General features: G+C 40.2%; 1 protein-coding gene across 10 annotated transcripts in view; it reads left to right on the plus strand.

The window, feature by feature from the left end:
• The window catches only part of CRADD (CASP2 and RIPK1 domain containing adaptor with death domain), a 179,556-nt gene that overhangs the window by 117,533 nt on the left and 49,776 nt on the right, over positions 1-12,247 (plus strand). For 2 of the 10 annotated variants that reach the window (XM_077952836.1, XM_077952841.1), the window contains one exon: positions 1,552-1,619. In XM_077952836.1, the coding sequence (XP_077808962.1) occupies positions 1,552-1,619 (68 nt within the window). 10 annotated transcript variants of the gene reach the window in all.

Consider the following 12,247-nt stretch of genomic DNA (forward strand, 5'->3'; position numbering starts at 1 on the left):
TTCTAGAGTTCTTAGCTCTTCTTCCTATGTGCATTATTTGTAGTATGTCTTGTCCTTGGTGGTCAACCATTTCAAGGTCAGAGACTGTGGTGGTGGTTCCTTTCTTTTTATTTTTTAATCTCCCCTGCCCCATCTTTCTCTTTCCCACTTGCTATGTTGACTGACAAAAATCTTCATATTTCCCGGAGTGCCAGAGTTTTTCTCTGAGAGGCTAGGTTGGTGTATTTCCCCAAGCAGAGGCTAAGAAGTACCTGATGCAGTCATTTATTTTCAGAGTGTGTGTAGCTTATCTCCAGCAGATTGCCTGGGAAGCTGGAGATGTGCTTCAGGGGAAAAGTAGTCCATCCACTTTTCCTGAATAGGCTGTGCATGCAGCCTTGACATAGCCAACTCTGCAGGTCATGAAAGAACTGAAGATATGGTATTCGACTTCCAATATTTCCAATCACTTTAGAGACAGAAAGGGTGATGATTGGTTTAGAAGAGCCAGGGGATGACTAAGGAGCACACATAAAACAATAATGTTCAGTATAGACTCTAGTTTCTGATTTGAAACATTTTCTAAAAAATCATGTATCTTTAAAAAATTGGAAGCAGCTCAGTGTTTGCTGGAGATGAGGTGTAGAGTGTGGTGGAAGGGAGGGATGACAAAGGGGCAGGCAGAAACTTTGGGGGATGAGGGGTATGCACATCACCTTGCTGGTGGGGACTGTTTCATGGTTGGATACATGTATGAAAGCATATCAAATTGCATGCTTTAAATATGTACAGTTTCTTGTATATCAAGTATTCCTCAATAAAGCAGCTAAAAATTGTATACCTTTATTATTCTGAAAGAAGGGAAATTTTGGAAAAGAGATGTTTTTCTGTAGAAGATAGCTTCTAGAAAGGAAAATCAAACACAGTCTAAGTTATTCTGTGCTTTATTCTCCTCCCTCCACAGATTTCTTGTTGTTTTGGGTCCTCTTATGTGAAATTTCACAATATGTGAAAGTAGCCTGAACTCTTTAGAAGTAAAGGTAGTAGTTGTGGTTTTAGAAAATTATGTGTTTATACTGCCTCTGTAAATGGAACACAAGCCTCTCCCACCCTCTGGGGAGCTTGTCACTTAGTGCAATTTTTTAGGAACTCCTAAGCAGTTTAAGTTCTGGCCAGAGGTCCTGGAGTTAAGGATGTTGTCAACTCTGCTACTCATTTGAAATTTGTCTTCTGGAACCTATAGCTGCAAAAAGAGCTTTGCTTCTCTGGGTGAAAACAACATGCATTATCATTTCTAATAACTTTAATGGATGCTGCTTCTTTCTTCTTTTTGGCCCCCAAGGGACTCAGAGATAAACTTGAAACTCACCTATAACAAGCATGGTCTGCATACTTGTGTTTATACTTTCGCTGGTCTCGAATTTCTATTTATTTATAGTTTTCTGGCTTGTAGTCTATATTTGTGTAATATTTATATGGTTTTATATGGTTCTTGATGGAAATCCCCTAAAATCCTTTTTATAGCGAGTCAGAGAATGAAATCTGTGGTTTAATCCACTGGCTTTTCTTTAGGCAAGAGACAGCTGTACTAGAAGAATCAAGGATTATAATAAATTTGAAAAACCAGAGGAGTTCTTCAGGTAAGCATGATCTTTATGTTTGCTCCTGACCTTAGGAATTGACTCTAGGTCCCAGATTTTGAATTTCTTATGAACAGAATCATCTACTTAAAAAAATCACTTAATTAACAGTGATTATTGAGTATCTGCATCTCCTCCAAGAAATAAAATGCCATATCTATAACACACACACACACACACACACACTCTCTCTCTCTCTCTCTCTCTCGATAATCCTACAAATGACTAATCACTCCCCACCCCCTGACTTCCTGCCTTTTCATTCATACATTGGGATTGGGATCCACAGGAGCTGTTGTAGAGAAAAAGATTTTTAAAATACTATATTATGTAAATTACTGCAACCATTATGGAAAACAATATGGAAGTTCTTCAAAAAACTAAAAATGGAACTATCGTAAGATTAAGCAATCCCACTGCTGAGTATATATCCAAAGAAATTGAAATTGGTATATCGAAGAGATAGCTGCACTGCCATGTTCATTGCAGCATCATTCATAATAGCCAAGATATAGAATCAACCTAAGTGTCCATTAATGGATGAAGGGATAAAGAAAATGTGGTGTATATATACACAACGGGATACTCTTCAGCCTTGAAAAAAAGGAAGGAAATCCTGTCATTTGAGACAACATGGGCAAATGTGGCAGACATTTTGTTAAGTTAAATAAGCCAATAACAGAAAGACAAATATTGCATGATTTCACTTGCCTGTAGAGTCTGAAAGAGTTAAACTCATAGAAACAGAGAGTAGAATGGTGGTTGCCAGGGCTGGAGGTTGGGGTGGAGGGCAGGTGGAGGTGAAGTTAGTCAAATGTACAAAATCTCAGACAGGAGAAATAAGTTTTTGAAATCTATTGTACAGCATGGTTAACTGTGGTATTTAATAATAGTGTTTATTTCAAAATTGCTGAGTAAATCCAAGTGTTCACACCACAAAAATATAAGTTCATGAGGTGATGGATATGTTAGTTAGCTTGAGTTAATCATTCCATAGGTATATGCATATAAAAAATAATATTTTATCCCCTAAATAGATACAATTATTATTTCTCAGTAAGAAATAATAATATAACATAAATACCATATTGTTTCAAAATAGAGGGAAGAAAACATGTAAATAGTCCTAATGGATTTTTTTTTTTTAATCTCCAGACTGGCTTCCAGACAAGGCTCTATGGTGGCCCAGACTGGTTGAATTTTTTCAGTTAACGTTTTGTTACTCTGCCTTAATTTCCGATAACTAGAGATTCTGATAAGAACTTTAAGAATAGGAATACTTCTGAGAACCTTAAGATGTTATTAGCCATACATAAGTAACCATACATTTTCTAAAAAGCATTTTTCTCTTCACAATAGCTGGAAGTAGAATATCCTAGAGAATAATTCATTTTTGAAAAATAGAATGTCTTAGGGGAGACCTGGCCTGCTAAGTATTATAGGAGAGGACTCAGGACAAAATCAAGTTATCAGATACCTGGGGCTTAGAAAGCAAGGAGTTAGAAGGTAGAAGAGGCTTACAGAAAGGAGGAAAGAAGATGCTGGAGACCCTCTTTCATCTGTTATAGAACATTTTCTATGGCTGGCCCGTATTCAGAGAAGGATCCATATCTTGCTGCTTTCTACACCAAATAGTTCCAAGATCCAAAATTCAAGCTAGTGCTCTTAGTGTATTCACTAAGAGCTTGTTTGGTTATATTATGGGTTAAATGGGTTTTCCTATAAAGCTAGCCACCATTTATGCTATTTAGATCTACCACTTAGGAAGATTTCGGTCACATTCATGATTTTCAGATTGTCCTCTCTCAGAACCCTGGTGTCATGAACTGTAATAGTTGTAGGAATTGTTGTAGTGGGTATAGCAATAATATTTCTATGGAAAAATATAGAACTTAATATGTGCCAGGTACTGTTTCAGTTATGGACACTCATTTAAGTGTATGAAGTAGATGCTATTATAATCCCCAATTACAGATGAGGAAACTGAGAGACAGAAAAGTTAAATAACCTCCCCAGGTCATGTAGCTACTAAGTAGCAAAGCCTTGATTTGAACCTGCACTCTCTAGATCCCATTTAGGCTCTTAACTGCTATACTGTCTTAACTGGATTGAGGTTTTCCATAAAATTAAAGTTTCCCCTGAATCCACAGAAAATGTTAACAATATATAGAATTTTCTGGATTTCATTTTTTTCTGTTTCATATCTTTGTACCCAGTATCACAGATGACTGAAGACTGAACAAGTTGCAAATTTCTTGATAGTCACATATGTATCATTATATACTGAGAGTTTAGCCAAACAACCCACAATAAATTGCTAATGAAGCTTAATAATTTATAGTGAAAAAGCAAAAATAGAATTGCAAACCATAAGCAACTCAAGACATGCATGGGGGATTATGCATACTTCCCCCAACTTACAGAAATTCCAACCATCAGCATATGTGTTCCACAACAGTGCCAGGCATTGTGTGGCAATCAGACTTCTTACCTAGAAACTCTATAAATGTACTAATTTTAGTAATCCTAAATAACTTATGTAATAAGCTATATTACTTAAGCTATATTATGCACAAATATAAAACTAGAAAACAAAAGGTGAACTTGGACTTCCTCTATCCTTTATAACAATGGAAGGACCTGTGCTTTGCTGGATTGGTTTGCTGTTCAGGTGGTAGCCCACTGAACCCCATTCAGTGGGCTGTGGGCCATAGTTTGAGAATCCTGCTTTAAAGGAAGAATACAGTTCATACATTTTATTAAAGTCAGTCTGCTAAAGTGATGGAGCTGGAATTTTCTCAATGAGAGCACTGTATAACGGGGTTTTCTGTTGTCCTTTTTCATAACAAATAGTACTTCTCACTTAAAAAACAATTGTTCCTTGCAATGATGTCTGGGATTTGCTTCAAAATAATCCTGTGGGTAAAGAGTTGGGAATGAGTTGGGGAATAGGTGGAAGAAGTGGGATGAGGGGCAGATAATTGTCAAAGCGGAGTGACATGGGGCTTCATGATACTATTTTCTCTACTTTTCTGTATCTTTGAAAATAAAAAGTTAACAGCAACAACAAAAACCTTCTTTGATTACTATCCTACCTACTTCATTTCTCTGCTCTTGTTCACAGCAGAGCTTCTAAGAAGAACTCCCTGTATATCTCACTTATACATCCTCATCCTCCATTATTTAAGCAACCCACTCACTTGGCTGTCCTCCCACCAGCCCACTGAAATTACCTTTTTTAGGGTCCCCAACAAGCACCATCTTGCCACATGGGGTGGTTAATTCTCTCTTCTTATGTTACTTGACTTTCAGCAGCAATGTAGTAGGTCACTTTTTGTTTCTTGGAGCATTTTCTTTTATTGGCTCATGTCCAGCCACACTTTCTCATTTCTTCTGCATCTTGCTGGTTTCCAACAGCTGACCTCTAGCTGTTGGAAAGCCTCCAATGCTTCATCCTTGGGTTTCTCCGTACTCTTTCTGAGTAATCTCATTGGGTCCCATTGCTTTAAATATCTTCTGGTTGCTAACTTAACATCTGTAGCCCTGACTTCCAGACTTGAATCTGAGAAGCATCTCAAATTTAATGTATCCAAATCGTAACTCTTAATCCCAGCCTTACTTTCTTCCTTTCTTCCTCACCTCTTGCTTACCCCCATCTCAGTAAATAACACTGTTATATATCTGGCTGCCAGAGCCCCAAACTTTAGGCATCACCCTTGATTGCTCTTTTTCCATCATATCCCACATCCAGCCTATCATGATTACCTATTGTAATATCTCCAAATTTACCTGCATTCATCTACTTTCCTCTCCTCTCCTGCTACCATCCAAACCCCTGTCAGTCCGAACCTCTGACATCTGTCACTGGACTTCCGTATCACCTCCTAATCCATCTCTGCTTCTGTGTTTGCCCCTGGCAGTCCATGGAGAGAGCAGCCAGAGTGGTCTCTTTAAACTGAAGTGCCAGTCCGCCACGTAAACTCACCCCTTGGCATCCCATAGCACTTAGAAGAAAAGCCAAACTCCTGTTTTATGTACCTGCTGCCTATGTCTGCCCCACCCTCCCAGGACTCACTACTGCAGTCACACAGATCCCTTTTCTGTTCTTCAGATATACCAAGTGGGAGTCTTACCTCAAGCCTTAGCAGTTCTCTTCTCTCTCCCTGCTATACAGATCACCATAAGGCTGGCTTCCTCTTATTATCTAGGTTTCATCTTAAGTCACCTCCCTGGAGAGGTTTGCCCTGACCACCCTATGTAAAGTATTCATATAACCACACTCTGTCTCATAGCTGTTTTATTTTAGTTTATATAAAGCATGTGTGTTTCTCTATACTCATTTTTTTGCCCCTATCTATAAAGTCCAGAAGAGCAGGTACCTTGTTTGTCTTGTTCAGTGCTGTATCCCTGGCACCTAGAACAATGTCTGGAACATATAGAAGGTTAATATTTATTGCATGAATAAACAAATGAATGACTTTGTTTGTGATTTAGAATCAAGGAACTTTTCCCCAAGGGCTAATCTGTGCAGTTTTACCCCACACTCCTTCCCCATCCCCAATTTCCTGCTCAGCTGGACTGTGTGCTTACGAACTGTGTAAAGACTTGTTCAACGTTCTTAAATAGGTTAAAGAAGTACAGCACTTTGGGCTCTTTGTCATTTTCAAGTCATATTCCATCCTGGGCACCATCCGGAGGGATCTTGTCCAGTTTCCTAGTTTCTCAGAAAGGAATATTTCATGGCTACTCGCACGTCCTCTTGTCTTATAGTATTTGTACTTTACACCACTCATTGGCAGAGCCAAGGCCTACCCCATCTGAGCAAAGAGCAACAGAGATCTGTTGGCTCCATTCACTCCTTTGCTCTAAGACTCGCTTGTTTCGTCTTATCTTTTCCCAACTATTTTTAGTTGTCAAATTGCTCCTTTCTTTCCCTTTCCCATCTGTTTTTCTTTTCCTATGGAAAACAACCCATATATTTCTAGTTTAGTCAGATTAGCTGCTAGGAAGGCCCCTTTCTCAAGCTTATTTGTATAATGAAAAGCTATACCCAAATCCTAATTTAATGTGACAATTGAGCAGCCTCTTGTCAAATAGCTAGAACAAGGGCAAGGATATTAATTTGGCTCTTGGGCTGAGACACACCAGGGATGTCCCAAGGATTTGAACAATTTCTAATCTTCTCAGAGGAGGGCATAAGGAAATTCCTAACCAAAGTGAAATCCTTTATCACATCCTAGAGTAGATAAGTACTTCAAGAATCTTCTAGACTGGGGATAAGTTGGAATCACTAAGTATTATCTACTTATCTAATGCATGTAATAATAACTATCTATGTGTATTTGATCAAGTGGCTGGGAGGATACGTTTGGTTTTTTTTCCAAGGACTTTTGAGCTTTCTCTTCGGGTAATATATCTTAAGGGAAAACTTTATAAGGCTAAACAATTGAGAATTTTTTTCTGCCATAGCCAACAGTTTTGTAATTAACATTCCTTTGCATGGTATAAATACAAATCTGTTCTTTTGTCAGGATCATTCTTTATGAATTACCATATAAAAGTCATCTGGGCTGGGCATGATGGCTCACACCTGTAATCCCAGCACTTTGAGAGGCCAAGGCGGGTGGATCACCTGAGGTCAGGAGTTCGAGACCAGCCTGGCCAACATGGTGAAACCCTATCTCTACTAAAAATACAAAAATTAGTGGGGCGCGGTGGCGGGGCACCTGTAATCCCAGCTACTTGAGAGGCTGAGGCAGGAGAATCACTTGAACCCAGGAGGCAGATTGTGCAGTGAGCCAAGATCACGCCACTGCACTCCAGCAGGGTGACAAGAGCGAAACACTGTCTCAAAAAAAAAAAAAAAAAAAAAAAGCCATCTGGATAATACGTATTCTTTATTAGTATTAAGTATTTACTTTTAGATCAATGAAAACATTTCTATGGGGCTAGACTTTTTCTTGTCAAGATTATAATTTTTCTTATGAGTTTTTACCTGAAGCCCCTATTTTCTAAGACCCTAGGGTTAATGAGTCTCTTTGACATTAATCATTTCCATTTTGCTGGTTCTGATGACCCTGTGCTATCTATTGGAGCTCTAACCCTTTCCAAACCTCTTCTGCCCTTGGCAGTGTCTCACGTGCTTATGTGCATCTTAGGCCGGAGATCACGTGGCACATCCTGGTACCACCTCCGCTGCTTTCACTGGCCACTGTTGCATCTGTTTGTTGCAGGTGCTGCCTCCACTGGGGCCAACCCCTCCACTTTCTTACAAATATTAGGAGGTGGGGAAAATGAAAATGCTATCACAGGAACATCTGGCATCAGAATTTGCTTTATGAAGAAAATAATCTTGGGGGAAAACACTTTGATGAGTGCTTGAGGAAGAAAAGGAAACCCCAAAGGCCTGAGTATTGGCAGAGCTGCTTGTGTGAGCCAAGGGCAAGCATTTAGTGGTTGTTTAGAGAGTGATGGGGACACATGAGAGAAAGAAAGAGAGGGGAGGGTGGAAGAAGGGCAGGCATCAACTAAATGGCAGAAAATTGTGCGGAGGTCTTGATGCACCTGTTCCTTGTGGTCTCCAGACTTTTCTGTGAAGTATAGCATGTAGTGTGGGGTGGATTACAGGGAGTGAACTTGGAGATGCGTACATTCACATCACAGTCAGTGCAGGTCAGTATAGAAACAACAGTCATGGAAAAGGGAGCCCGGGAATGAAAAAGTCCCTGAGAACATCATCTGTCACCAAAATGTTAAGAAGGGCTTTGGGTTTCCAGAAGCTATAGAGTTGGTGGCAGTTTGAGCCAGTTTTTCCTACATCTTGAAGGGCAATAAGAATCCCACATAATGTCTGGGCCACATCTTGGTGGTACCTGGCATAACTTTGTCAAAAGAAGTTTTGTTTTTTTTTTTTTTTTTTTTTTTTTTTGAGACGGAGTCTCGCTCTCACCCAGGCTGGAGTGCAGTGGCGCAATCTCGGCTCACTGCAAGCTCTGCCTCCTGGGTTCATGCCATTCTCCTGCTTCAGCCTCCTGAGTAGCTGGGACCACAGGTGCCTGCCACCACGCCCGGCTAATTTTTTGTATTTTTAGTAGAGACGGGGTTTCACTGTGTTAGCCAGGATGGTCTCCGTCTCCTGACCTTGTGATCCGCCTGCCTCGGCCTCCCAAAGTGCTGGGATTACAGGTGTGAGCAAACGCGCCCCGCCACCAAAAGAATTTTAAAACCACTGCAATAGGTAACTCAACTGCTGGTACTGTATTTTATGTGTGCTTGGTATGTTTATATGTCTTTAATTCTATTACAAAATTGTTTTATTGCACAAAGAACATTATAACAATGCATAACTATGTATCAATAGCAATATTAAAAATAAAGACAAAAGGACATATTCAGCCAAATGTGCCTTCAGTGTCTGGCAGGCAGGTATGGCATAGAAAGGGCAATAAGAGGCAGTTCCTGCCTTTAGGGGGCTTCCAGGATCCAGCCCGCAGTCCCAGCACCCTACTGAACCAGCTGTTTCTGTTTTTCCATTTTAGTCGCGTCACTCAGGCTTTGGGTGATTTATTAAGAGAACCAATAAGGTTTTGCTTAAGATTGGAAACACTCTCTTTCCACAATCATTTAAGCCTCAGTTGAAGCTTCATTTTCCTCCTTCAGCTTCACCTGAGATTCCTTCTGGTAAAATCCCGCTGCTCCTCCCTGATCCTACAGCTTTCTCTGTTTTAACCCTTGGAACATGATGTAATTGGTGGGATGACTTTTTCTTTGTTTCCCAGGAAAGTATACCTTTCTTGAAAGCAGGAAACTGTGTTTTGTCTGTATTTTGTGAATGCCCATAAATGTTTATTGGATGAATGTTCTTGGGGACACTACCCTAGGTACAGTAGAAGCAGAAGTATTTTTCGGTTTTTGTGTTTTTTTTCTGGAATGAAGGGTAAGGTGAAGGAGTATAGACAGAAATAAGAGTGATTGAGTCATAATTGCACCTCTATCAGTCAGTCTTGTAAGAATTTTATATATGTTACACTTCACTCAATCCTTATAACAACCCTATGAGATAGCAATTATCAGCTCCTCCCTCTCTTCCATTTTAATCTTGACCTCTCAGAAACACAGAGAGGTCAAGTGACTTACTCAAAGTCACAGCTAGTAGGTGGCAGTTAGATCTGAACTCAAATAGGCTCCAGAGACGGGGCTCTTGACCGTTATTCTTCCTCTCCAAGGTTGGAAGAGACTGAGAGACCTCAGCTCCTGAACACCTGGAACTGCCAAGCCACAGCTGTTACCATTACTGTACTGTTACTAAAGAGCCAAACCAAACCACATGGCTAGCTCCTTTGGCAAGCACTTCCCCTCCAGATGTGCCTCTGCTTAGCACTCTGATAGTGAGCACAGGTGAGTCCGAGGAAAGCAGGCCAAGAAGTGCTGATGAGTTTCTCTCTGAGGCCCAGGGATAACCAGCTGTGCCAACAACCAGCCCTCCCATGCCATTCCATGCCCTGTAGCCTGGCTCTCTTGCCACTTTAGGAGCCCTGGGCTCTCTTACACCTGTGTGGAAGAAGGAGGGACTCCCAGGAACAGAATTAGGAGTAGGGAAAGGGAGAAGAAGAAGGGAGGGAAGAGTGGGAAGGGAGAAAGGACATGCATTTCTACCCAGATGCCTTTGGTTTCCTTATATTAATATAAGGGACTTGAACTATGTTATTCTTTCTCAAATTGGGATTTAAGGGCCCAAGGAATCCAAAAATTCTATGAGAACTAGGTATTTTTATGTAAATGATTAACTAAAACAACGAATGTAACCTTATTCCGGATCATCTTCGAATGGAGTCCTGCCTCTTGATTTTACTTTCTGAGGTTATGTTTGTGACTGTGATGCATGCAAATGTCAGTCACCTACAGTGGCCACATTCAGACAATTTGAAATACATTTTACATTGTAACCCAGCACACGCATACATGTGAATAGAAATGCACCAGGAGTTTCCGAAAGTATTCCTCACCCTTTCTGCATAGGGAGTACCCTGTCATCCCCCCTTCTATTCCCAGGTAGTGGGACACACTATCAGGTTACAGCCTTCAGTAAAAAGATCATAGCATGTAACTGTGAGCAGGACCAGTCTGCCGCTTTCTTTTGCAGTGGAAATGTTCCATTGAAAGACATTCTCCAGATACATCTTTACCACACTAAGTTGTTTAACAAACTGAATCGTTGACTTGAAATCATGAGAACAAAATAAAGATATGAAATAATGACTGTTTTATTCTGGATTGCTGAAAAAATACCCAGGTAGTTTAAAGCTGTAAATCAGAACAGGGCAAATCAGAGTCTCATTGCTGTCAATGAGGGGTATAAGACTGATAGAGTAATAATTGCAGCTATACAATTATTTGCATCGAAACAAACTATATCAAAGTAGCCAGTGCTGTGTTATTTACTTTGTAAGCATGAATCTCATCTCTGAATATGCCAGCTTATAATTCATTAGTGAAAAATGTGGTAAGTAAACCATGATGACTTACTTTTTCATTAACTTAACATTTGGGATGCACTGTATTAGTATTCTCCAGAGGAAGAGAATTGATAGTAGATAGATGACATGATATTAATAGATAGATTGACACAGAGAGCATAACAGATAGGTAGATAAATATAGAGATGAGAGATATGAGATTTGTTATAGGTATTGGCTCACATAATTTTGGAGGCTGAGAAGTTGTGTACAAACTGGAGAACCAGGAAAGCTGGTGGTGTAATTCAGTATGTGTGTGTGTCGGGGTCAGGGCTGGGGGTGTGTAGGGTGGATATGGTATAAGTCCTAGTCAGGGTTGGAATGTCCAAGAAGAGTGCTGTTGCCCAAGTGCAGGAGAGGATGGATATTCTAGCTCAAGAAGAGAGAAAATTCACCCTTCCTCACTTTTTTGTTCTATATGGGCCCTCTACAGACTGGATGGTACCCACCTACATTGGCAAGTGATATGGCTTGATTCTGTGACTCCATCCAAATCTCATCTCAAATTGTAATCCCCATGTGTTAGGGAGGGACCTGGAGGGAGATGACTGGATCATGGGTACAGTTCGCCATGTTGTTCTTGTGATAATAAGTGAGTTCTCATGAGAGCTGATGGTTTAAAAGTATGGCACTTACTCCTGCTCTCTCCCTCTCTCCAGCCACTATGGAAGATGTGCCCCTTCCTTCCCCTTTGCCTTCTGCCATGATTGCAAGTTTCCTGAGCTATGCATACTGTGAGTTAATTAAACCTCTTTTCTTCATAACTTACCCAGTCTCAGGTAGTGTCTTTATAGCAGTGTGAGAATGGACTGTTACAGTGAGGGTGATCTTTACTCAATCTGTTGATTCAAATGCTACTCTCTTATGAAAATACCCTCACAGACACATCCAAAAATAATGTTTTGCCTGCTATCTGGGCACCCCTTAAGCCCAGTAAAGTTGACACATAAAATTAACCATCACATACACTATTAAAGTGGCTGAATCATTTATTCTGGATTGGGGTGATTTTATCCTTGTGGTGGTAGTTAATATGCTTTTCTGTTTGCTATATTTCCTGTAAGCTAGTCGTTGAATCTAGAGGCTCGATTAGATTCAGGTTAAATATTTCAG

The sequence above is a fragment of the Macaca mulatta genome, chromosome 11, assembly GCF_049350105.2.
Source record: "Macaca mulatta isolate MMU2019108-1 chromosome 11, T2T-MMU8v2.0, whole genome shotgun sequence".
NCBI classification, from domain to species: Eukaryota; Metazoa; Chordata; class Mammalia; order Primates; family Cercopithecidae; genus Macaca; species Macaca mulatta.